Below are 27,925 nucleotides of genomic sequence, written 5' to 3' on the forward strand. Positions count from 1 at the left end.
TGTGTGTGTGTGTGTGTGTGTGTGTGTGTGTGTGTGTGTGTGTGTGTGTGTGCGTGTGCATGGGTGTGTGAGTGACCAACCCTATCTCCTTTTTTTTGTCTTGACTCAGTATATTTGACCATGTATTGTAATACGCTGCCCAGCCTCACACCAACATGAGAGGAGGAGAGGCTGACAAACTGTAGCTATAGAGCAGGATGTTACTGTATGTAGGGGAAGGAGAGAGGGGGGAGGGAGAGAGAAAGCAGAGAGGGAGAGAGAGAAAGAACTGAGGAGGGAAAGAGAGTCTGTATTGGGGGTTACATCAAACCTTATGACAGATTGTCTTATTCTCCTCTGTCCTCTCTCTTTCTTTCCTCTCCACTCCACTCCTCTCCTTTACTTTCCCCTCCCCTCCTTTACCCTCCACTCCTCTACCCTCCTCTCCACTCCTCTCCACTCCTCTCATCTCCTCTTTCTGTCTCACTAGTGGACATGACTAACTGTCCTAAGTGGACATGACTAACTATCCTGTGTGTTTGTCTTCCTGGTGTTGTGATAGGGTGATGAACAGGAAGCAGCCGCTGGGTAAACCTGACCAGAGGGACCTCAACGAGAACCTGGCCGCCACCAACGGCCTGGCACACATGATCCAGGATTGCAGGAAGCTCTTCAGGGTACGTGTCTGAACCTAGAACCTCAACAGAACCTTAGTAGAACCTCAACTTTTGCCTCCCCTCTCTTTCTACATTGTCTGACTAGAACCTGACTAGAACTTGACTAGAACCAGACAAGAACCTCTCCTCTCTTTCTACATTGTCTGACTAGAACCTGACTAGAACCTGACTAGAACCAGACAAGAACCTCACCTCTCTTTCTACATTGTCTGACTAGAACCTGACTAGAACCTGACTAGAACCTCACCTCTCTTTCTACATTGTCTGACTAGAACCTAAATATAACCTCAGATCACCTCCCCACCTTTCTACAGTCTCTGACGAGAACCTCCCATTCTGTTCAGCTATATGCACACAGCACATGGACACTACTGTGCTCTGACGGCCTACGCTAAAGTCAGAGTGTTCGATTGGTGTTGGTACAACGTTGCTCTCGTTAAACATGTTCATCTCAGTTCCGAAAGTCCCTCTAATCCGGATCCGAGGTTGTTTTTCCTGTGTCCGTTTTTGGAGCATTGTTATCGTTACATAAAAACAAATCGTCTTAGCCAAGTAACCAAGCCCTCTCCGCCCCACGTCTTACCTGACTGGGTCTTACGCCACGTTTGTGTTTACCCGTCGCACTCGCTGAGCCCTATGGAATGTTGGGTACTGTAGTTACATAAGACTAATAGTCTGGGTGATGGAATACGGTAAGCTGTTTTGTAGCGCCATAAAACCCACAATCCCATTGACCTATCTCCATGCTTCTGTTTACCCGTCGCACACTGACTGAGCCCTATGGAATGTTCGGTATTGTAGTTAAGTAAGGGGGAGAAATACAGTAAGCCGTACTGTGTAGCACCGCAAAACCCACAATCCCCTTGACCAATCTCAGCTAATCAGGGGGCTCGATGTCCAAAGGCAGGAAGCACTTGATTCGTTAAGAGAGAAATAATGAATGTCGGCAGGTGGACTACAATTTTGGTACCAGTCCGGCCCGAATCAATCGGCTCAAAAAGCTGTTATGAAAGAAAGCTGTTATGACATGAGGGGTTACACACTGCCTATCATTATATTACAAGGATCTGGATTCTGGAGTCCGTTTATTTTCACTAACAGAGAAAAAAACCCGTATTAGATCCATTCATAAAGCTCCTCTGGCGGATGCTAGCAATTAGCGTTGAACATGACCAGTAAATAGCATTAACCCCCCCCCCACACACACACACACACACATCAGTTCTTTTCCTGTAATTTAATATTAGTCTGTGAGTGGTCTGGGTGAGCTGATGACTGATACAATAAAACTGATTCAACAATTCAGTGGATTTCTAACTGAAACTCTTCTCATCATGATCTCCTCTGATGTCAACTGAAGTACATCTTTAAGTAAGCAGGAAAGAGAGAGAGAGAGAGAGAGAGAATGAGAGGTAGAGAGAGAGAGAGAGACAGAGCGAGAGACACAGAGAGAGAGAGAGAGAGAGAGAGAGAGAGAGAGAGAGACTGGAAGTGAAATTAGAAAAACAGGATGCTCTAAGCTTCCATAGCAGGACTCCTTTATCTTTGTCCCACACTGATTTCTTGTGGAGTTTCCCATCCTTAATACGGCGTGATTAAACTCAAGATGGGGTTGGCAGGTAAAGGACAGGTTGATAAGGGATTGGATGACGTATCCTTGTTTATGACAGATCTGATTGCCTGATCATGATTTGGTGATTTGGTTATTTTAGAATTCCTTTGTTAATCTGTAGGTCTGTTTGTCCATCAGTGTATTAATGTTCAAAGCTGTACATGTACGTTCATGATGACCACAAACAAGTTGGATCTTGAACACTGGTATTTCACACACCTTGTACCTCAACAAGCTGGTATTAGTGCTCATCTTTAGTGTCTGAAACAGTCCTGACGGCCCTCTCTCCTCCCATTCATTTTATGTCATTGTAAAATTGTATACTTATTGTAATTGTATGATAAACTACCAAACTATTCCCTCCTCTTCCCCCGTAGATCCCAGAAGAGATGAGTCGCTGCAGAAACTCGTACCAGGAGCAGGCCCTGATCCCCCTGAAGCTGGAGGAGCTAGGGGGTTCCTCTGGGGGTGACGGCGGTGCTGGCGGCCCCATGGGATGCAGGACCTACCTCCAGGACAGCCTGGACGCCCTCCTCAAAGAGGCCAAGGACAAGTTCAAAGGTTACGACAGCTGCTCTACGCCTGAACTCGCCGAGCTGGCGTACAAGAAGGTATGGACAGAGGGATAGATAGTATCTATTTTATTCTCTTTTATTCTAATCTATGGAGTATGGATCTTGTCTTTTAAATTCTAAGTTCATGTTCACTTTATTGTCCTTATATAGAAGTTCAATTAGTATGAAGGACTACATACATTACTTGTGTTTGTTGTTTAGAAAAGGCTGGCATAAAGCCTAGTGTATTCCACGTCCCTCTTTCTCTCTCTCGCTCTCTCTTTCTCTCTCTCTCTCTCGTTGTGTAATGGAAAAGCACCAGTTAGTATTTCCTGTGTAGAAACAGGTCAGTGTGAAACCCCCCCCCCCCCCCCCCCAGACTGGCCCCAGGGTGACATCAGTTTGTCAAGGGGCTCGCTCAATGCACACACACACACACACACACACTGCTCCCAAGCCAACACATCCTGTCCAGTCATCTCTTTGCCAATAATCTTCCCAGTCACAAGGCCTCTTGAAGGAAGGCAGCTGACTAGTGTAACAGATAAGGAGAGAGGCTTTGGGTTGTTGTGATTACAACACTGCCCTTACAGTTATGTTCCCAATCATGGTGCAAGACCTGGGCCTTCTTTCCCAGAGCCTGCGTAGCGCTAGTGTCAACATTACATCATTCCAACGTTAGCATTAGCATCCAAGCTGTTTCCCCAAAAAACATTGTTGCCCTTAAACTCGTCAATAAAATATACAGATGTTTTTACAAAAGCATTAAAAGATGATCTCTTTTGTTTTCCAACTCTTAGGTCCACGACGGCTCGCCGCTGCGCCTGTGGAAGGCGTCCGTGGAGGTGCCTGCGGGTCCTGAGGAGGTGTTGACGCGGGTCCTCCGGGAGCAGGGCCGCTGGGACGAGGACCTGATGGAGAGCCGCGTGGTGGAGACGCTAGGCGATCGCACAGAAGTGTACCAGTACACCAGGAACAGCATGGCCCCCCACCCCACCAGAGACCACCTCGTGCTCAGGTAGAAGATTAAGGATCTCCCTACACTCCAGAAGGGTTCTTCAGCTGTCCCCATAGGAGAACCCTTTTTGGTTCAGAGTAAAACCCTTTTTGGAAAGGGTTCTACATGGAACCCAAAACGGTTCTACTTGGAACCAAAATTGTTCTACCTTGAACCAACAATATTTCTTCAAAGGGTTCTCCTATAGGGACAGTGTAAAAATCTTTTTCGGTTCTAGATAGCACTTTTTTCCTGAAGACTGTACCTACCTTCCCACTCCTTGTATATCCCCTTCTTGTGTTTGTCTCATTCATCCATTATTTCTTTCCTTCTTTCATTATTCTCTTCCTCAATGGTATAAAACAACTCTCTCTCTGTCTCTCTTCCTCATTGGTATAAAACAACTCTCTCTGTGTCTCTCTTTCTCTCAATGGTATAAAACAACTATCTCTGTGTCTCTCTTTCTCTCAATGGTATAAAACAACTCTCTCTGTGTCTCGCTTTCTCTCAATGGTATAAAACAACTATCTCTCTGTCTCTCTTTCTCTCAATGGTATAAAACAACTCTCTCTGTGTCTTTCTTTCTCTCAATGGTATAAAACAAGTCAAACTGTCTTCTCTCTGCTTCAGGACGTGGGTGACAGACCTACCTAAGGGAGCGTGTGCGTTGGTGTGTACCTCAGTGGACCATGACGGGGCAGCGTTACTGGGCGTGCGGGCCAATGTGCTCACCTCACGCTACTTCATCGAGCCATGCAGCAGCAACAAGTCCCGCCTCACACACATCTCCAGGGTCGACTGCAGGTGAGTCAGCTGGAACGGAACCAGTAGAAACAGTAGAATAGAAACAGTAGAATACAACCAGTAGAATAGAACCAGTAGAATAGAACCAGTACTACTCATCTAGTAGAACCAGTAGGATAGAACCAGTAGAATAGAACCAGGACTACTCATCTAGTAGAACCAGTAGAATAGAACCAGTAGAATAGAACCAGTACTACTCATCTAGTAGAACCAGTAGGATATAACCAGTAGAATAGAGCCAATAGAATACAACCAGTAGAATAGAACCAGTAGAATAGAACCAGTACTACTCATCTAGTAGAACCAAAATAATAGAACCAGTAGAATAGAACCAGTAGAATAGAACCAGTACTACTCATCTAGTAGAACCAGTAGAATAGAACCAGTAGAATAGAACCAGTACTACCCATCTAGTAGAACCAGTAGGATAGAACCAGTAGAATAGAACCAGTACTACCCATCTAGTAGAACCAAAATAATAGAACCAGTAGAATAGAACCAGTAGAATAGAACCAGTACTACTCATCTAGTAGAACCAGTAGAATAGAACCAGTAGAATAGAACCAGTACTACTCATCTAGTAGAACCAGTAGAATAGAACCCGTAGAATAGAACCAGTACTACCCATCTAGTAGAACCAGTAGGATAGAACCAGTAGAATATAACCAGTACTACTCATCTTGTAGAACCAGTAGGATAGAACCAATAGAATAGAACCAGTACTACTCATCTAGTAGAACCAGTAGAATAGAACCAGTACTACTCATCTTGTAGAACCAGTAGAATAGAACCAGTAGAATAGAACCAGTACTACTCATCTAGTAGAACCAGTAGAATAGAACCAGTACTACTCATCTAGTAGAACCAGTAGAATAGAACCAGTAGAATAGAACCAGTAGTACTCATCTTGTAGAACCAGTAGAATAGAACCAGTAGAATAGAACCAGTACTACTCATCTAGTAGAACCAGTAGGATAGAACCAGTAGAATAGAACCAGTACTACTCATCTAGTAGAACCAGTAGAATAGAACCAGTACTACTCATCTAGTAGAACCAGTAGAATAGAATCACTACTACTCATCTAGTAGAACCAGTAAGATAGAAACAGTAGAATAAAGGGTAGACATGCTCAACTCTGAACTAAAATGTTTAAGGGAACTAGAGGAGAGCTTTAAATCAAAGTAAATCTGGTCTGATGCTAAAACATCTCCTCTCTAAATCAAAGTAACTCTGGTCTGATGCTAAAACATCTCCTCTCTAAATCAAAGTAACTCTGGTCTGATGCTAAAACATCTCTCTAAATCAAAGTAACTCTGGTCTGATGCTAATACATCTCCTCTCTAAATCAAAGTAACTCTGGTCTGATGCTAAAACATCTCCTTTCTAAATCAAAGTAACTCTGGTCTGATGCTAAAACATCTCCTCTCTAAATCAAAGTAACTCTGGTCTGATGCTAAAACATCTCTCTAAATCAAAGTAACTCTGGTCTGATGCTAATACATCTCCTCTCTAAATCAAAGTAACTCTGGTCTGATGCTAAAACATCTCCTCTCTAAATCAAAGTAACTCTGGTCTGATGCTAAAACATCTCCTCTCTAAATCAAAGTAAATCTGGTCTGATGCTAAAACATCTCCTCTCTAAATCAAAGTAAATCTGGTCTGATGCCAAAACATCTCCTCTCTAAATCAAAGTAACTCTGGTCTGATGCTAAAACATCTCCTCTCTAAATCAAAGTAACTCTGTGAGCCTGGTCTGATACTAAAAAGGTGTCTCCTCTCTGTCTCTCTGTTTCCAGGGGTCGGTTCCCAGAGTGGTACAACAAACTGTATGGACACCTGTGTGCCAGTGAGGTGGTGCGGATACGCCAGTCCTTCACCACCCAGATGGATAAGTGAGGGGCAGGCAGCTCCACTTGACTTGGAGACAAAAGTCACAAGAAGGGGCGACACCCTGGACCCCGATAGACTCTCTATCCACCCCCACCTCACCCCCTAATTCGCTACAGCCCTGATGGCGCTGTTGACAGACAGACCCTTGTGTCCTGGACAGAGAGACTTTGAACAGACTTTGTCGTCATCCGTAGACTGTCATCAACGACCAGGTGGTGTTACTGCCTCCGAGGGGTCACGCAAGGACTGGAACGGACATGGACCCTCAAAGTTCTTTCAGAGTTGTGTTATGGTTCTTGTGCTAGGTGGTGCGTTGCGGGCGGCACGACCAAAGTAAATGTGTCTGAAATGGAAGTATGGTGTCACTCATCCAACAAGCATAATACCTTTACAGAGAGGATGTGACATCACTGTCAAAGGATGTGATGTCACTGATAAGTAAAAAGAGAATCTATAGGGGAGGGGGAGCTTCTGAGAAGAGAGAAGGTTAGCGCGTTCGTGTGCGTGTGCGTGTGTGTGTGTGTGTGTGTGTGATGAATGGTTGATTAATTAGACATATTTCATGCACTGGCTCCCAGCTGCAATATAGTGTGTATATACTATATCCTGCACCTGTTCATGTTGCTTTTTCCTGTTTCCTCTGTGTGTGCGTGTGCGCGTGTGCAGTGTGTGTGTGTGTGTGTGTGTGTGTGTGTGTGTGTGTGTGTGTGTGTGTGTGTGTGTGTGTGTGTGTGTGTGTGTGTGTGTGTGTGTGTGTGTGTGTGTGTGTGTGTGTGTGTGTGTGTGTGTGTGTGTGTGTGTGTAAGTCTGCGTGTGTGTGTGTGCGTGCGTGCATACTCGTGCACAAGTGTTTTTATCCTGTTACAGCAGAGGCAATGTCCACAACATTGTTTTCAGGAAGATACTGTATTATTCGACGGATGGATGAATGGATGGATGGATGGATGGATGGATGGATGGATGGATAATATGGGCTAACAGTTGTGTGGATGTATAGAAAATATGCAATATCTGAGTTTGTATTGATAAGTGGGGTATGGTGAGTTGATATTTGGTGAAATGACATTAAGGAAAGCTAGTATAGAGTGGGTTTAAAGGATGGAACAGAAGCAAAATGGTGGCTGGAACACCAATTGGTTGATAGGGTTAAAGTCGCCCCAAAAACTAAAATGGAGACTTAGATTTTGATGGACCAAGCTTGAAGAAAGCAGACAGTCACAGAGCATTTTGATTGATTCCACTGCTTAAAAGAGCACAGAATACACAACAATCAGTATGGCTTGGATTCCAAAAAGGCCGCCATTTGTAGGCTAAACATTGATGAAAGGAACACTTCCAGTTATTACTTTTGTAGTATATTTACATTTTAGTCATTTAGCAGACGCTCTTATCCAGAGCGACTTACAGTAGTGAATGCATACATTTCATGCATTTTTCTAAATTTTTATAATTTTTTTGTACTGGCCCCACATGGGAATCGAACCCACAAACCTGGCGTTGCACACACCATGCTGGCGTTGCAAACACCATGCTCTACCAACTGAGCCACAGGGAAGCCCGTACCATGTACACAAGTGCAGTCAAGATAGTCTTCTGCTTCACAAAAATAAACCCAGGGGGAAAGAGAAGCAGAAAAGAAGAGAAGAAATGAATAGAAAACAAAGCAAAGAGAAGGCCCTTTTATAAAGGTGTGGGATTTTACAGGTTTTACTGTAAATAGAGGAGGAGAAAGTGCAGAGAATGTTTGTCTGGTTTAAAGAAGGAAAAATAATCTATATGTGCAAGTTTCTTTTCTGTCTGTCTGTCTGTCTGTCTGTCTGTCTGTCTGGGTTACCTTAAATGAAGTATAAGACTAATAGTAACCAAGTACACCTTCATCCGGGCCGGATTTAGGCCCCGTGTTAAAACCTATACGTTCTCTGTTCAGTGTGTGACTAATTTGCTAAGCCATTGTGTTGTATTGTTAAACGTGTGTGTACATTATTTGTATGCCGTCAAATATGAGTAACGCATGACAATGACAGTTAATTTAAAAATATATTTATACCTCAGATATTTTTTTTGTACCATGTTTATTTTATTGTAAATGTTACGCTTAAGTTACAGAAATTAGAAATGTGTTTTATATTTTCTATTATTAATATTATTTCTGTACAGATTAATCACAGTCATGTGCACTATTAAATGTATTAAACAAAGAGTGTTGGCTTAGTGGGGTCATTGGCTGGTGTTCAGAAATGTTGAGAGTTCAGGTGGATTGGAGTTGACTTGGTTTCTGATGTCATTTAAAATGATAATGCACTTTACAATGGTCTCATGTAGGCTGCCCCCCAAATTGGCTACAGTATAGTAGGACTGTAATAGTGGTAAAAGTGCCCCTCTAAGGTTTTTCGGGCCAAAGGAGTGCCATAAGCAGTACACCATTACCCAAACATTGGTTTGGTAGTAATTCTGAACTATCTTATCATGGCTCTGATAGTTTGTTTCTAAATTCTTTCTCAGAAAGAGAGCTTAGCCTAGGGTCATACTGTACCCTGCCCCTGGATCTCTCTCTCTCTCTCCCTTCCTCTCACTCCCTTCCTCTCTCTCACTCTCTCTCCCTGCCTTCCTCTCTCTCTCTCTCTCTCTCTCTCTCTCTCTCTCTATTTCTCTCTCCCTTCCTCTCTCTCTCTCTTTCACTCCCTTCCTCTCTCTCTCACTCTCTCTCCCTGCCTTCCTCTCTCTCCCTCTCTCTCTCTATTTCTCTCTCCCTTCCTCTCTCTCTCACTCCCTCTCTCTTTCACTCCCTTCCTCTCTCTCTCCCTCTCTCTCTCTATTTCTCTCTCCCTTCCTCTCTCTCTCTCTTTCACTCCCTTCCTCTCTCTCTCGCTCTCTCTCCCTGCCTCTCTCGCTCCCTCTCTCTCTCACTCTCTCCTCACAAACAACATGTACAGTAGAGAGAGGGGAGGCCAGAGAAAGAGCGTGAGCCAGAGAGAGAGTGAGAGAGGTCCGGAGAGAGGTGGACAGGCAGCAGGCGGTGGCTTGCTTGGTACATAGATGGTGATCTCACTCACAGTCCGTCTTACATAACTGGTTCATATGGCAGGGGTGGACAAAGGGTCTGTTGTGGCCACAGCTGGAGGGGGTGGACTGTCACAGGGTCTGAGGCTGGGCAGAGGGGGGGGGGGGTCGGACCCCCCTACCGTTCCTCTCACATGCCGTTCAAGCCAGCAGGGGCCATCTGTGGGCTTGAGGCGGGTGGGGTTGGTGCTTTTTCCCACCACCACACACACACACACACACACACACACACACACACACACACACAGGGCTCTCAATGGGCAGCTCACACACACACACACTGAGCTCTCACTGGGCAGCTCACACACACACACACACACTTACTGTATGCGTTTTATGTACACATTCTCAGAGACACACGCACATCCTCAAATGCTGTATGAACATGTTGATTCTACACACATTTGGTGCACACAGGCATTTGATACACGTGTGTTGGATCAATGCAGTGTAAAAAAAAAAGTGTATTAATTTATGATAAGGCAACAGGAGTGGAAGAAATGTTACATACACATAGGGCGCATCCTTTATTGCACCCCTATGGGCCCTGGTCAAAAGTAGCGCACTAAATAGGGAATAGGATGCCATTTGGGATTCTGCCACACACTATGCCTTCACAGGAGCACACACGTGTACTGTACACAGAGGGATTAGCCACACATACAGTACAAGAACAGAAGTGGCATGCACAAACTTGCTTGAACACCCACATACGCTGTACTCTAAATCTAGATAATGTGCAGATATTATACAGCACAGAGCAGCACATTCATTCCTTCTCAACAACTACCCTCAGTCACGTGGACAACAAGAGCTTTCCACATTCTCTTCTGAAGGGTTTCTATGGAACCAGAGATAAAATAGAGCTTCCAACTCACACACACAATTGGCCGGAATTGAAATGGAACTTTAACAAGGCAAGTCAGTTAAGAACAAATTCTTATTTACAATGACAGCCTACCCCAGCCAAAACCTAACCCAGACTTCGCTGGGCCAATTGTGAGCCACCCTATGGGACTCCCAATCAGAGCCGGTTGTGAAAAAGCCTGGAATCGAACCAGTGTCTGTAGTGACACCTCCAGCACTGAGATGCAGTGCCTTAGACCGCTGTGCCACTCTAGGGACACAGTCAGCCTCTTGCTAATCGAAGGAAAATTATGAAACAGAGCAGAAAGATAAATGATACTATGTTTTTTTTCTTGGTACATTTTTGGATGCTTCCCTTGGCAGCCATGAATACACACCACTGCCTTGACCCAGGGTTTAACATGTTCACTGAAGCTTTAACCTTGACCAAGGGATTAACATGTCCACTGAAGCTTTAACCTTGACCCAGGGTTTAACATGTTCACTGAAGCTTTAACCTTGACCCAGGGTTTAACATGTTCACTGAAGCTTTAACCTTGACCCAGGGTTTAACATGTTCACTGAAGCTTTAACCTTGACCCAGGGTTTAACATGTTCACTGAAGCTTTAACCTTGACCCAGGGTTTAACATGTTCACTGAAGCTTTAACCTTGACCCAGGGTTTAACATGTTCACTGAAGCTTTAACCTTGACCCAGGGTTTAACATGTTCACTGAAGCTTTAACCTTGACCCAGGGTTAACATGATCACCGGGTGGTTTCCCTTGATGGTTATGAATCACACATACAGTATGTTCCTGCCACATGGTTGAGAGGACCTGGGAGTCATGGGCTGCATCTTAAATGGAACCCTATTCCTTATATAGGGCACTACTTTTGACCAGGGCCCATAGGGAATAGGGTGCCATTTGGGACGTAACCACAGTAGCTCTGTCTGTGTAGATGGCCTGATTACAAATGCATGACAAGCGCATGAGACGTTTATTGTTGTGACAACAGGAATTGTCAGTGATGAAGACATGGTATGTGTCAACATGAAGAAAAACATGGCTTGCATGAAGGTTGTCTTAAAGTTTACATAATAATATTATAAGACATTCTATGGCTCTAATGCACATACACAGATACACACACAAGCATGCACACACACACAAACACACACACCTCCCAGTGACTTCACATCCCAAATGTGGCCCACCTGGCCCTGATCCCTCTCTCCCAGCCAGCTCTCTGCTGGATGGCCACACAGACTGGTGGTTTTACAGTCAGTCTGTCTGGACATGGCATCTGAATGGCTTCTCTGTGGGCAGAGACTTGAGTCATAGAGAGCGCAGAAATTCAACCTTAGTAAAACATTAGTTCAACATTGACAAATTTTCTTTGAACCACCGTTTGACTATTTCAGGCCCTTAAGCATAGAGTCAGACCATCGTACAGTATCATCAACATGGAAAGACACGTCCCAGATTCAAAGACAACCACATAGCCCAGAGGTTATTCAAAGCTCAAACACGGTTGTCGAGGTACACAGTCAGCACAAGTAGTCATAGCCTTCCACCGAGACTGTAATTGGTTGAATGAGGTGAGTGATTTCCTGGCGGTAACAAATGTTCCCCAACAGGTCCTCTGCGGATAAGAGTTACCACCACTGGGGTAATATTGATTTCTAACTGAGCAAGGGTTTAAGGAGTGAGGCTACACTACCATCTAGTGGTCGTTGTAAGCAACTACAAGACCCCGACACCAGTATGATCCAACAAAATGTGCTGAACAAGTTCAAGTCAGAACATGATGTCTGATTCAAAAGGTTATCATACTTGAAAATATAAATAATTGCGTTATCACTATTATCAATAACGGTCATATTTATGATTAAACTGATTGAGGACTCATGAAAAAAATTATGAAAATCCTATATCGTATCATCTCTATCCTTTATTATCGCAGCAAATGCAGACTGCCCAAAACTACTGCATTACAGCTGTAGACTTATCATATAGTTATCAACTTAGGATAGTGCCTAAGCAACACACCAAGTAGGAAAACCCTAGATATGGCATTAGAGACAATGCCATGATAATCATTTTGCCAAAACATTGGACGTATATAGAATACAGTCCAATTAGATGATTTTTATGTGAGAACTATATTTTGTATATCTTTTGTTTATGCATTCATTCCTTTTCGGTTCAGTTCCTTTGACACTTAGGAAGTGATAGAGCCATAAACAAAGTCCCCAGACAACCATCACTTAGTGCCACAACGCCGCTCATTGGGGAATGAATGTAATTATATATATTTCATGAGTGTGTGTGCGTTGTTAACATCTGCCTAAGTTACTGCCCAGATCTTCCAGTCTGGACGACGGGTCCGGAACGGCGACCCCAAATCTGGACACCCACGGCCTATCCTTGTGGCGGCATGCCCGCTGTCAGAGAGACTACCAAGGTAAACCACCAGAGGAGGGGGACCGCAACGGCGATCACCAACCAGGACATCCCCTGGCCCTTCCTGGGGTACTTTGCAGCTTCCAGGGAACCTACCAAGGTAAACCACTAGAAGAGACCGCAACGGCGATCACCAACCGGACATCAACTGCCCATCCTTGTGGTGGACTGCTCCGCTTTCAGAGAAGCCTACCAAGTTCGACCACCAGAGGGGACTGCAACGATGATCTACAAATGGGACATCACGTGGTCATGATTTTATGTTGATTTGTAACTTGCAGGATAAACAAGATCCAAACCACCAGGGGGGGTATGTCATGACATTGCCCTCTTTGGGTACAGCGAGCACAGTTAAACCCCCCTCCCTCTGCACCAGGCCTTTTCTATGCACCATCCCCCTACCTACCTCCCCCTACCCAGGCTGCTGTGGTCAGAAGGCGGTCGTAAATTCCAAAGGGAATGTCCTGCCTCACAGGCCACAGTTTTGAGACAGAATTGTTTCATAGAGAGACAAAGGAATTCTTCCACCTCACCGGACGGGGGAACCGAATTACATTTATGTTCTGGAGAAGGTATAAAAGATCGGTGAAGAATCCAGCTACAAACTGGTCTGCTTGGTACAATTTTATGAAACTCATGAGAGACAATATTGCCATATTACCATAACAATGTTTATATAATAGCCTCAGCTATGGGACTTATATCTAAATGGTTGTATAAAATGTATTAATAAGGATAAAGCTATTAGGAATATGTTGAGATGCTATGTACTGATGTTAATGTGAGAGAATTGTATTTCTGTTCAAAGCTTAACTAAGTCATCGGCATGCCCCCAGGGACACAGACAGGACAAGGCGTCACGTGACAGCCTTTTCTACGTTCAGTATATGAATCCCCACCCAGGGTTTCTTTCTTTAGACCAGCTTACCTCGAGAAGAGAGGGCCAAGGTTTGACCATGTATTCCTCTACTGAACTTTAACCATACCACGTGGTTAAACTTTTAGACTATCGATACCAACAGAATAATAACAAGTCTTTGATATTAATTACTAGTCTGCAGCTAGAAATTCAGTATCATTGAACACGAAGACCGACGAAACATCCATTCTATAACGACATTAATGAATGTCGCTTTGAAAGATCCATTCTAACCAAGAGAGAGAGAGAGAGAGAGAGAGAGAGAGAGAGAGAGAGAGAGAGAGAGAGAGAGAGTGAGAGAGAGAGAGAGAACTCTACAAGAGGACGAAACTCTCCAACAAAGATCACGATGACACACTGAGCGTAAATATATATATTGATTGCAATTGTTTTCTGAATGAGTGAGCGTTCATGTGCAAAGGATTAGCATATCAATTGTTAATATTTATCAACTCTGTAGTGTCTTCTCCGCTGCCCCCACCCCCCTTGTTTGTTTAACAAGCCGCCATGCCGGTTTAGCCCACTAGGGCACATTCCTCTACCATTGCTTTGTAACGATACCTACTGTTTTGTATGCTTTCTGTGAATTACTTAGTTTAGTAAATAAATTATTTTAAGACAATTGATGTATGGATGACTTAGTGAAGACTGGGTTCGTGCAGATAACAACAATTTACAACATTTGGAATGAGACTGACGCGAGGTAAAAATAAGTAATTAAATCAGAAGACTCATAGGTCAGATATTATGATATCTGGAAAGTTATATTAGGAAAATTATAACTTTGTAATCTGAATATTTTCCTTGGTGCCCCGACCTTCTAGTTAATTACAGTTACACGATTAATCAGTTAATCGCGTAATAATAATTACAGAGAGTTATTTGATAAAAATAAGTCTTCGGTTTTAATGATGCCTAAAGACACGACACCGTCATTGTAAATAAGAATTTGTACTTAACTGACTTGCCTAGTTAAATAAAATGTGGGCATTCCTGCATCTGCAGGAACCCCTCTTTATAACTCTACTGTACATTTTTAAGCTAGGACATGAAGGAGGCGGGGGGCGCTCCAGTACAGTAGGTGATGCACAATAACGTTTGATGCCAACCACCAACAAACAACAACAACAACAACGGTAGCTAGCTAGCCGTACACCGGTAGACAATGTCCTTCGCCCCCAGCAATGTTTTCACGCAGTTCTGTTAACGGTGAGGGCAGGTGTTGGGCAAGCGGGAACAAAGGACACTGTTTACCGGTGTCAAAACCCCACCCCCCAGGAATGCCCCAAATTGCAGGCGGCAATCAGGAGTTTTTAGGTTCCTGGGGGTCTGGTTTGACACACTCGAATTACATGGGCAGAGGAAAGAAAATATTGAATGTGATGCGTTGCCTGTCCGGAATAGTGTGGGGGGCAGATAGAACGGCATTGGAAATTATATATATAGCTCCGTAAAGGTCATCACTGGATTATGGAAGTGTAGCATGTGGATCAGCATCTCAGACATCTTTTTTTTAAAAGCTAGATGTAATCCAGGCCCAAGCCCTAAGAATATGTTGTGGAGCACTCAGGACCTCCCCGGTGGCAGCGATGCAGGAAGAGTTGGGAGAGATGCTGTTACAGTTAAGAAGACAACAGCTAACCATGACATATTGGGTAAATCTAAAAGGACATAAGGTCACACATCCTACAAAAAAAGTACTACTTGAGTGCTGGGAGCATGAGCGAAGTCTGAATACAAGCTTTGGGTGGATAGGTAATGGCATGGCTAGAGAGATTGGGTTATTTTGAAGGAGTTTAGCCTCTCTGTGGTTTTCCTGCTATCCCACCTTGGTTGTTCCCTCGGCTAGTAATAGATCTAGGGCTGCTTGAGAGGCTAAGAGATGTTGAGGAAGGAGTAGATTCAGTTGTGTAAGTGAACATTTAAGAACACAGAACTATGCTTTCTTTAATATAGTCACAGATGTATCTAAGGACCCTAAAACAGGCAGGACAGGAGCAGCTTTTAGTGTTCCTGAGTTTAAGGTGGCAGTGACGAAAAGAGCAACGGGTCATTTATCTGTTTAGACAATGGAGATGGCCATACTCTTGGCTGCAGAGTGGGCGGAGGAGGTGAGGATGACAGGGTAGTCATCTAGTCTGACTCCTGTGCAGCACTGATGAGCTTAAATTAATTTGTGTCTCAGCAGACAGGATGTATTGTATGAGGTTTTGCAATGCTTGTATAAGGTGAAACAGATGGTGGTAGTTGTGATGTTCCTCTGGGTACCAGCTCATGTGGGAGTAGAGGGGAATGAGGAGGTGGATGTTATCACCAAGCAGCCTCTTAAACATCCTAATGTTGAAATGGAATTGTCAATCAGTAAAGCAGAAGCCAAGGGTTTATGAGAACAGTGGTTAAAAATGTAAAAACAAATGGCAAGAGTTGTAGAACAGGGAGGGAAAGGGATGACACCTGTATAATATCTAGGAAAATGTGGGGGCCAGAGATGTCCTCAGGCCGAGAGAGATGGGAGGCAAGTGTAATCACAGGGCTGAGACTGGGAAACACAAGGCTCAACAGGACATTGAAATACATCCGAGTGGGTGGTGTGATCATTGTCAGGAGGAGATGGAGACAGTGAAACATGTTCAATTTCAGTGCCAGCAATATGGGAGGGAAAGGTGGAGATTGTTGTTAGATTTAAGGAGTAATGGGGTTGAAGAGCCAATATTAAGTGAACTACTGTGGAAATCTTCAGGGGGTGTAGTATTTAATGATGTATTTCGCTTCCTTAGGGAGATGAGAATAAGGGTAGGATTTAGACCTTCCTGTCTCTGGTTAACCCTCCAGTCCAGTTGGTGGCGGTAATGCACCTTTAAAAATCCAATGAAGAAGAAGAAAACAAAAGTTTTTATTTCGGGACAACCAACGCTCTTGGAGAAACAGCTATAGTTTGGTAAATTAAGTATATTCGATTGAAAATCAGTTTGTTTCGGGGTCTGGGTTGGAATAGGATACTTGTTTCTTAAATAGTTTGTAAGGTGTATGTGATGAATGAACGTTGTTTTAATGGACGGCTGTAGTCTGTGAAGAGAACGTTAGCAGTAGTGCACACCGTAGCAAACCACAGCAAAATTTAGGCTAAATAGTTTTAGACATAACAACAATAATCCACATCTTAAAATGATTTCAATTTCACAGACGTTGAATCCTGGGGCAGTAAAGCACAGCATGGGTTGGAAACTCTTCTACTGTGTTTTTATATTGATGGTTGGCCTTCTTGGTACGTTTTTCATTTTAGATAGCCTATGTTCTTTTTGTGTGAACTGGCCTCTTGATCAACATCATTGAGTGTGTTCACTGTATTAGCCTAATGTCAAATATGTTGAGGATCTAGTTAGGCTACAAATATGTAAACCTAATAATCCTTGTATTTATTTTGCTTCCCGACCGTTTCCACAGAATGCCCCTCGATCGGTAATGGTATCATTCTTAAAACTGTGAATTTGAAGCACTCTGTCACTCTCCCTTGCAATGCAACCTGTGACATTGGCATCGTTTGGAGGATTGTGGATGGCCAGGTCGTTGCCAAGATTGATCAAGGAAAACTTACTGAAGGAAAGACCTTTGAGAAGAGGGTGGAAATCAACAAAGACCTCTCTCTCACAATATTCTCTGCGGTGTACAATGACAAGGGCTCATATGAGTGTATCTGTCAATTGCGTACTGTTGCAGATGTAAAGCTAGATGTTCTGGGTAAGTTGAAGAGACATGGTGAAACTTTACATATTGAATGTTGACTGGGAACAAGAACTATGAGCTACTAGCTTTACTCAGGGATTTGAAGAGTTTATTTCCAAAATGCTATAACCACCAGTTTTTTCATAAGAAATGACTGGTTATGGGAACCTTCAAGTGTGTGTAAAATATTACTGTTCTCAGATTTTTGTCCAAAGATGTTTATGAAAATTTATTTTTTGCAAAATGCTATATATCCATTGTTTATCTCGAATGGAATGTTCCTATCCTGTGTATTTGACAGTGATATGTGATTGTCTCGCCTACACCTAGGTATCTTAAAGGGATACTTCCGGATTTCAAATCAAATTTGATTTATCACATACACATGGTTGTTAATGTTGTTAATGCGAGTGTAGCGAAATGCTTGTGCTTCTAGTTCCCGACCATGCAGTAATATCTAACAAGTAATCTAACCTAACAATTTCACAACAACTACCTTATACACACAAGTGTAAAGGAATTAATAAGAATATGTACATAAAAATAAATGAATGAGTGATGGCCGAACGGCATAGGCAAGATGCAGTAGATGGTATAGAGTACAGTATATACATATGAGATGAGTAATGTAGGGTATGTAAACATTATATAAAGTGGCATTGTTTAAAGTGGCTAGTGATACATTTATTACATCAATTTTCCCATTATTAAAGTGGCTAGAGTTGAGTCAGTATGTTGGCAGCAGCCACTCAATGTTAGTGATGGCTGTTTAACAGTCTGATGGCCTTGAGATAGAAGCTGTTTTTCAGTCTCTCGGCCCCGCTTTGATGCACCTGTACTGACCTTGCCTTCTGGATGATAGCGGGGTGAACAGGCAGTGGCTCGGGTGGTTGTTGTCCTTGATGATCTTTTTGGCCTTCCTGTGACATTGGGTGGTGTAGGTGTCCTGGAGGGCAGGTAGTTGGCCCCCGGTGATGCGTTGTGCAGACCTCACTACCCTCTGGAGAGCCTTACGGTTATGGGCAGAGCAGTTGCCGTACCAGGCGGTGATACAGCCCGACAGGATGCTCTCGATTGCGCATCTGTAAAAGTTTGTGAGTGTTTTTGGTGACAAGCCAAATTTCTTCAGCCTCCTGAGGTTGAAGAGGTGCTGCTGCGCCTTCTTCACCACGCTGTCTGTGTGGGTGGACCATTTCAGTTTGTCCGTGATGTGTACACCGAGGAACTTAAAACTTTCCACCCTTACCACTACTGTCCCGTCGATGTGGATAGGGGGCTGCTCCCTTTGCTGTTTCCTGAAGTCCACGATCATCTCCTTTCTTTTGTTGACATTGAGTGTGAGGTTATTTTCCTGACACAACACTCCGAGGGCCCTCACCTCCTCCCTGTAGGCCGTCTCGTCGTTGCTGGTAATCAAGCCTACCACTGTAGTGTCGTCTGCAAACTTGATGATTGAGTTGGAGGCGTGCATGCAGTCGTGGGTGAATAGGGAGTACAGGAGAGGGCTGAGAACGCACCCTTGTGGGGCCCCAGTGTTGAGGATCAGCGGAGTGGGGGCGGCCCGTCAGGAAGTCCAGGACCCAGTTGCATAGGGTGGGGTCGAGACCCAGGGTCTCGAGCTTAATGATGAGTTTGGAGGGTACTATGGTGTTAAATGCTGAGCTGTAGTTAATGAACAGCATTCTCACATAGGTATTCCTCTTGTCCAGATGGGTTAGGGCAGTGTGATTGCGTCATCTGTCATTGGGGCGGTAAGCAAATTGGAGTGGGTCTAGGGTGTCAGGTAGGGTGGAGGTGATATGGTCCTTGACTAGTCTCTCAAAGTACTTCATGATGATGGAAGTGAGTGCTACGGGGCGGTAGTCATTTAGCTCAGTTATCTTAGCTTTCTTGGGAACAGGAACACTGTTTATCTGCTTCCCCAGAGTCTGATGAGCTTGTGGATACCATTTGTATGTCTCTGTGTCTGGTATGAAGAAGTCAGAGGTAGTTTCGCGAGCCATTGCTAATTAGCATTAGCGCAATGACTGGAAGTCTATGGGTATCTGCTAGCATGCTAGCACATACTGTACCAATAGACCATGCTAGCAGATACCCATAGACTTTCAGTCATTGCGCTAACGCTAGCTTGCGCTAACAATAGTTAGCAACTTCCTTCAAACTGCATGCAGAGACATACAAATGGTATCCACGAGTTCATCTGACTCATTGCCAAAATCTCGAAGTATTCCTTTAAGATGAATGAGCTCACTGTAAATTGCTCCGGATAAGAGCATCTGCTAAATTACTCAAATGTTAAATTGAAATTTTTTACGTACAGATCTCACATTGCTGTATTGAATTTTTATTCATTTAAACATTGATGTCTAATTTATTTGTATATTGTTTTATTAAAAATAGTATTTTGTTACATTTGACTGTAAAACATAGTAGTACTACTTATTTCTCTGAGAGGAGGATATATAGCATTTTGCCAAAAAATGATTTCTCTCTGAAATGAAACCATCCAGTGATAGATTTTAAACAAATACATGTGTCATTGAACTACCCCATGCCACGATTACATAGTGAAAAATCATACCAATATCTTTCATAATTTAAAATTACAGTAAAATCTCATTTACCAACATTTCTGAATCTGGATATATAGCGTTTTGGAATGAATATCTTAATTTATGGATTTGCAAACTTTACATACTGTTGATTTGTGTTTTAGAGTTGTGATCAATGATCGTAATATAATTCTGTTCTTTATTTGTGTCTATTCATCTCACTTCCCTCATCCTCCTCCTTTTGGCTTTCATACTATTCTATCCTTAACCCCCCCAGCACCTTCTCTCTATTCTCCCCCTAGTCTGTTAATTGTCATACATTCCATGTAGACCTATATCTAATCCAATTGCTTTCAAAATTGCACACCATTTAAGGCCAACCCCTCCTTCCTCATCCAACAGTCCCGACAGAACTATCAGCTCACGTCGGAGATAATGTCACACTTCCCTGCTATGGCTTGACCAATAAGCAGGCAACCGATGGTGAGATGTATGTCCAGTGGGAGAAAGATGGACAGACTGTCCTGAAGATTGACCCGACCAATGCTACCTATGGCCCTGGATTCATTGACAGGACATCAGTGACCAGGGATGGTTACATAGAGGGTGACCTCTCCCTCACCATCACCAGTGTACACTCATCTGACCAGGGGACTTACCTGTGCTTCTTCAACCATGATAGTAATCCAGGATATCCACATGGAATCACTCTCACTGTCAAAGGTGTGATGCCTATTGAATGCATTTCTCACCTAAGTGTTGTATTTAATATTCACTTTTTAATGTATAGACATTGCCTTATTATTTTACATTTTAGTAATTTAGCAGACACTTTTATCCAGAAGAATTTACAGGAGCAATTAGGGTTTATTACCTTTCTCAAGGGCACATTGACAGATTTCACCTAGTCAGCTCAGGGAATTGAACCAGCAACCTTTCAGTTACTGGCCCAACATCTTAACCTCTAGGCCACAGATAGAACATTGAGACAGGATATGTCACTGGATGTATAAATGTGAAGCATCCGCTTGGCGTTTCCACTCTACCAAATGTGGTAGTGAGAAGAAGCCCACTGGCGGTAGAAAATGGAACGAAATAGATTTTGGCTGACATTCTGCAAATGTTCTCATCAATGAAACATTTGATCTCAATAACGTTTTCTGTTCCCAAAACTAAAATATGTTATGAACAGAATGGACTGAAGTTTGTAGACATTACCCTTTGCAAAAGTTTTCAAAAATCGCGTTGTTTAGAATAATTGCAAAGGCAAATTGAGTTATTGCACACGCGCACTTCACAGAGTAGGCATTCCCTAACGGAAATATGCAGATAATGCTAGAACACGCCAATAGGATCTCGCTAGCTTGTGCTTGGCTCTGCCCCCCTCCTTGCTTGTTCTGCCCGTTATGGCTCATTTGGTCCCATCGGAAACGACAGGCTGTGGGCTATCTTGGTTTAGTTACAAAAATCTTTGGCTAGGCTACCACCCAGACCATTATTATCATCTTTATCAAATCAAATGTTATTTGTCACATGCGCCAAATACAACAGGTGTAGACCTTACCGTGAAATGCTTAGATTATCCCCTATTTTTTTTAGCCTAAAATGACATACCCAAATCTAACTGCCTGTAGCTCAGGCCCTGAAGCAAGGATATGAATATTCTTGGTACCATTTGAAAGGAAACACTTTGAAGTTTATGGAAATGTGAAAGCAATGTAGTAGAATATAACACAATTGATCTGGTAAAAGATAATACAAAGTGTTGTATCAAGACTGCCCAAATGTGCCTAATTTGTTTATTAATAACTTTTCTTGTTCAAAATTGTGCACTCCCCTCAAACAATAGCATGGTATTCTTTCACTGTAATAGCTACTGTAAATTGGACAGTGCAGTTAGATTAACAAGAATTTAAGCTTTCTGCCAAAATCAGATATGTCTATGTCCTGGGAAATGTTCTTGTTACTTACAACCTCATGCTAATCGCATTAGCCTACGTTAGCTCAAACTTCCCATGGAAGGGATACCGATCCCAAAGACGTTTTTAACCAACAATGCAGTTCAAGAAATTTCGTTAAGAAAAGATTTACTAAATAAACTAAAGTAAATGTTTTTATTAAAAGTAACACAATAAAATAACAATAACGAGGCTATATACAGGGGGTACCGGTACCGAGTCAATGTGTGGGGGTACAAGTTAGTCGAGGTAATTTGTACATGTAGGTAATGGTAAAGTGATTATGCATAGATAATAAACAGTGAGTAGCAGCCTGTTTGGCCCTCCTTTTCCTGTAGTCCACAATCAGCTCCTTTGTCTTGCTCACATTGAGGGAGAGGTTGTTGTCCTGGCACAACACTGCCAGGTCTCTGACCTCCTTCCTATAGGCTGTCTCATCGTTGTCTGTGATCAGGCCTACCACTGTTATGTCGTCAGCAAACTTAATGATTGTGTTGGAGTCGTGCTTGGCCACACAGTCGTGGATGAACAGGAGGGGACTAAACACGCACCCCTGAGGGGCCCCAGTGTTGAGGATCAGCGTGGCAGATGTGTTGCTGCCTACCTTTACCAACTGGGGGCTGCCCGTCAGGAAGTCCAGGATCCAGACGCAGAGAGAGGCGTTTAGTCCCAGGGTCCTAAGTTTAGTGATGAGCTTTGTGGGCACTATGGTGTTGAATGCTGAGCTGTAGTCAATGAACAGCATTCTCACCTAGGTGTTCCTTTTGTCCAGGTGGGAAAGAGCAGTATGGAGTGCAATTGAGTTTACGTCATCTGTGGATCTGTTTTGGCGGTATGCGAATTGGAGTGGGTCTAGGGTTTCCGGGATGATGGTGTTGATGTGAGCCATGACCAGCCTTTCAAAGTACTTCATGGCTACCGACGTGAGTGCTATGGGGTGATAGTCATTAAGGTAGGTTACCTTCGCTTTCTTGGGCACAGAGACTATGGTGGTCTGCTTGAAACATGCAGGTATTACAGACTCGGTTAGGGAGAGGTTGAAGATGTCAGTGAAAACACTTGCCAGTTGGTCCGCACATGCTCTGATTTCTTATAAGCGTCCGGATTAGTGTCCCGCTCCTTGAAAGCGACAGCTCTAGCCTTTAGCTCAGTGTTGTCCATGTTGTAATCCATGGCTTCTGGTTGGGATATGGACGTATGGTCACTGTGGGGACGACGTCATCGATGCACTTGATGCATTGATGAAGCCAGTGACTGAGGTGGTGCATTCCTCAATGCCATTGGATAAATCCCGGAACATATTCCAGTCTGCGCTATCAAAACAGTCCTGTAGCGTAGCATCCGCGTCATCTGACCACTTCCGTATTGAGCCACTGGTGCTTCCTGCTTGAATTTTTGCTTGTAAGCAGGAATCAGGAGGATATAATTAGGGTCAGATTTGCCAAATGGAGGGTGAGAGAGGGCTTTGTATGCGTCTCTGTGTGTGGAGTAAAGGTGGTCCAGAGTTTTTTTTTCTTCCTCTGGTTGCACATGTGACATACTGGTAGAAATTAGGTGAAACGGATTTTAGTTTGCCTGCATTAACCTCTTACATCTAGACGTTCCGCTAGCGGAACACCTGCTCCAATATCCAATTATGGGCGTGGCGCGAAATACAAAGTCCTCGAAAATCCAAAAACTTCCATTTTTCAAACATATGACTATTTTACACCATTTTAAAGACAAGACTCATTTATCTAACCACACTGTCCGATTTCAAAAAGGCTTTACAACGAAAGCAAAATATTAGATTATGTCAGCACAGTTTACAGCCAGAAATAATCAGACACCCATTTTTCAAGCTAGCATATAATGTCACAAAAAACAAAACCACAGCTAAATGCAGCACTAACCTTTGATGATCTTCATCAGATGACACTCCTAGGACATTATGTTATACAATACATGCATGTTTTGTTCAATCAAGTTCGTATTTATATCAAAAACCAGCTTTTTACATTAGCATGTGACGTTCAGAACTAGCATACCCACCGAGAAACTTCCGGTGAATTTACTAAATTACTCACGATAAACGTTCACAAAAAACATAACAATTATTTTAAGAATTATAGATACAGAACTCCTTTATGCAATCGATAGCTTTTTGGTGAAAGCACATTTTGCAATATTCTGAGTAGATAGCTCGCCATCACGGGCTAGCTATTTTGACACCCACCAAGTTTGGCCCTCACCAAACTCAGATTTACTATAAGAAAAATTGGATTACCTTTGCTGTTCTTCGTCAGAATGCACTCCCAGGACTTCTACTTCAATAACAAATGTTGGTTTGGTTCCAAAGAATCCATAGTTATATCCAAATAGCGGCGTTTTGTTCGTGCATTCAAGACACTATCCGAAGGGTGATGCGCCCGACGCGTTTCGTGACAAAAAAAATCTAAATATTCCATTACCGTACTTCGAAGCATGTCAACCGCTGTTTAAAATCAATTTTTATGCGATTTTTCTCGTAAAAAAGCGATAATATTCCGACCGGGAAACCCTGTTTTCGTTCAAAGACGAAAAAATAAAAACATGGTGTCGGCTCGTGCACGCGCCCCCAGTCTCATTGTTCTCTGATCGACCACTATCCAAATGCGCTACTGTTTTTCAGCCATGGCCTGCAGAGTCATCATTCCCCTTTCTGGCGCCTTCTGAGAGCCTATGGGAGCGTTAGAAAATGTCACGTTACAGCAGAGATCCCCTGTTTTGGATAGAGATGATCAAGAAGGCCAAGAAATGGTCAGAGAGGGCGCTTCCTGTTTGGAATCTTCTCAGGTTTTGGCCTGCCAAATGAGTTCTGTTATACTCACAGACACCATTCAAACAGTTTTAGAAACTTTGGAGTGTTTTCTATCCAAAGCTAATAATTATATGCATATTCTAGTTTCTGGGCAGGAGTAATAATCAGATTAAATCGGGTACGTTTTTTATCCGGCCGTGAAAATACTGTCCATAAAAAGTTAAAAGTCCCCGGCTACTAGGAGTTCCTCTTCTGGATGAGCATTTTCTTGTTTGCTTATGGCTTTATACAGCTCGTTGATTGCGATCTTAGTGCCAGCATGGGTTTGTGGTGGTAAATAGACAGCTATAATAGTATAGATGAGAACTCTCTTGGTAGATAGTGTGGTCTACAGCTTATCATGAGGTATTCTACCTCAGGCAAGCAATACCTGGAGGCTTCTTTAATATTAAACATCGCGCAGCAGCAGTTATTGACAAATAGACACACACCCCCGCCCCTCGTCTTACCAGACGTAGCTGCGCTGTCCTGCCGATGCACGGAAAACCCAGCCAGCTCTCTGTTATCTGTGTTGTCATTCAGCCATGAAACATAAGATGAAACATAAGATATTACAGTTTTTAATGTCCCGTTGGTAGTATAGTCTTCATCGTAGATTATCCAGTTTATTTTCCAGTGATTGCACGTTAGCCATTAGGATGGACGGTAGTGACAGTTTAGTAGATGTAGTGTTAGTGTAATAATTCAAGAGAATCGTATTTAGTCATGGCAGTCTTGCTGTTGTCTATTGTTGTCTGCGTTAGTTGAGATTATAAACTGGGTGGTTCGAGCCCTGAATGCTGATTGGCTGACAGTTGTGGTATATCAGCCTAAAATCAGCCCTTAGCCGTGGTATATTGGCCATATACAGAACCACACCCCCTCTGGCCTTATTGTTTCAATGTAATATTGTCGTCATATCCCTTATATTGCTCCCACTAACACTGCTGTTTTGTATCTTTTTGTGTCTGTCTTTCTCTAGAAAACCGTTTGGAGTCTCCGAGTGAGACAACTCCAACGAGTGAGACAACTCCAACGAGTGAGACAAATGGTAGGAGTAGGTGGCCATTAGTGGGACCAGTATCTCTAGTAGTAATTCTAGTCATTTGTGTGTTAGTGATGATCTGCAAGAATAAGCAGAGACCTCCAACCATTCTCTACACAAACACTGGAACAGAGGATAACGCAATGGTTGACCAAGGACATCTTTCCACCGAGGAGACCCCTCTTCCTGTTCCAGTCCAGGAAAGCAAACCAGTGATCACTGACAGCCAGAAGAGTTCCGATGATCATCCTGATGAGCTCCCTGTCATGAGCAAGGAACGCACAGAGGAGGAGGACCTCCATCTCCCCGTGGCTGAAAGTGGGACACTGCTAGAGCAGAAGAAGAGTAACACGGAGTTGAGTTATGTTTGAAATACATATGTATTTGCTAAATGATTTAAAGAATGTTTTCTATATTTATGTTTATTTTATCAAATGGAATAACTACTATTGTTCACAAAGTGTAAACCTGTGTCAACTGTTTTGAGCCACTGGCGCAAGCACCTGTAATTTTTGTAGTGATTGTCATTCCGAGTCTTTTCGGTGAGCCGGACTTTTGGCACTGTTCATGTAAAAGAGCCGGACCATTTGACTCCCAAATGGCTCTTAGTTCAAAATGCTTAAACATCGACCTAGAAGCATGAAAAAATGCAAATATCTAATATAAAGCCCCCAATCTAGCTACCATTGTGTCAGATCTGGCCAAATTATTAGATGTCCTGCAAAACAATGAAAGATTTTTTTACGTACTGAAAAAAAATCAGCATGGACCAGAAGAGGACTCACCTTCTTTTGAATTATTTTGTCATTTATCTGCGGAAACAATAAATAGCTCAAAAAGGAGTAGTAGCAGTATGTAAATCAGGGAGACAAATTAACAACCCTTTCACCAATCTGATTCGGTTCCGTCAGAAAGAGACGTTAATTCGCTTACTACCCAAAGCTAAGAGCCAATTTGTGCTTGATCCGAAAATGTGGTCTGAGGTGCCCTATGGATGGTGTGACGGAATTGCGGGCCCCTGGAGCCACGCAGAGGCCAACTTGAGCTCCATACCGCATCGCCATGGCCTCTCAAATGTTGTAACAATGCAGAGGACATGATTGGTTGAAGGTAGGTGAGGTCGGGAGGTCCTGTATAAACATAAACTCCCTTCCTTGACAGTTGCACCATTGAGAGCATCCTGACCAATTGCATCACAGCCTGGTATGGCAACTGCTCTGCATCTGACTGTAATGTGCTACAGAGGATAGTGCATACAGCCCAGTACATCACTGGGGCCAAGCTTCCTTGCCATCCAAGCCCAAAAAATTGGCAGACTCCAGTCACCCAAGTCATGGACTGTTTTCTCTGTTACCGCACGGCAAGCGGTACCAGAGCATCAAGTATCGGACCAAAAGGCACTTTAACAGCTTCTATCCCCAAGCCATAAGACTGCTGTACAATTAATCAAATGGCCACATTATTTTATTGTGTTACTTTTTATTATTTTTTACTTTAGTTTATGTGGTACATATTTTCTTAACTCTTCTTGACCTGCACTGTTGGTTAAGGGCTTGTAAGTAAGCATTTAAAGGTAAGATCTAAACTTGTTGTATTCGGCGCATGTGACAAATAAAGTTTGATTAGATTTGAACTTCCTTCACAGCAGCCCTGCGCAGCCCGCATAGTATAAGAAGTATGAATGCCCTGGCGATTTCTGTAGAGCCCATACATATCACGGTAAACGCTTGACGGCCAATGCAGACATCAGATTGACCATGTAGCTCCTTTGATGGTTTGGCACTGCGGTTGTGGTGTAGGAATTTCATGACATGGCGGTGGTTTTGTGCCTGCTAGCTCAATAATGTGAGGCAAGAACACACCAACTAAAACACAGTCCCTCATGTAAATTATAAGAGAAGTCGACAATGTAGGTGTAATTATTGCGTTAATCTACTGTTACTATAATGTCACACAACGTATCAGACTTGTTTGCAGCTATCCAATACAACTAGCTAACGTTAGTTAACTAGAGAGCCAGTCC

General features: G+C 43.1%; 2 protein-coding genes across 3 annotated transcripts in view; both read left to right on the forward strand.

Moving 5' to 3' along the window:
- LOC106602231 (rho GTPase-activating protein 7) overlaps positions 1-7,187 on the forward strand; it is a 170,252-nt gene extending 163,065 nt beyond the window's left edge. For both annotated transcript variants that reach the window (XM_045716410.2, XM_045716411.2), the window contains 5 exons: positions 542-656; positions 2,646-2,879; positions 3,623-3,840; positions 4,450-4,623; positions 6,421-7,187. In XM_045716410.2, the coding sequence (XP_045572366.1) occupies positions 542-656; positions 2,646-2,879; positions 3,623-3,840; positions 4,450-4,623; positions 6,421-6,520 (841 nt within the window). In that variant the 3' untranslated portion in view covers positions 6,521-7,187. The remainder of the gene's footprint in view (positions 1-541; positions 657-2,645; positions 2,880-3,622; positions 3,841-4,449; positions 4,624-6,420) is intronic.
- Positions 7,188-16,637: 9,450 nt separating this feature from the next.
- Positions 16,638-27,540, forward strand: LOC106602233 (uncharacterized). Its single transcript, XM_014194748.3, has 5 exons — positions 16,638-16,744; positions 16,990-17,071; positions 17,251-17,544; positions 20,484-20,804; positions 25,840-27,540. Exons 2-5 carry the CDS (start codon positions 17,020-17,022, stop codon positions 26,271-26,273), a joined length of 1,101 nt encoding a protein of 366 aa, XP_014050223.1. The 5' UTR covers positions 16,638-16,744; positions 16,990-17,019; the 3' UTR covers positions 26,274-27,540.
- The last annotated feature ends 385 nt before the right edge of the window (positions 27,541-27,925 follow it).

The sequence above is a fragment of the Salmo salar genome, chromosome 04 (assembly GCF_965601325.2).
Source record: "Salmo salar chromosome 04, fSalSal1, whole genome shotgun sequence".
Classification (NCBI taxonomy): domain Eukaryota; kingdom Metazoa; phylum Chordata; class Actinopteri; order Salmoniformes; family Salmonidae; genus Salmo; species Salmo salar.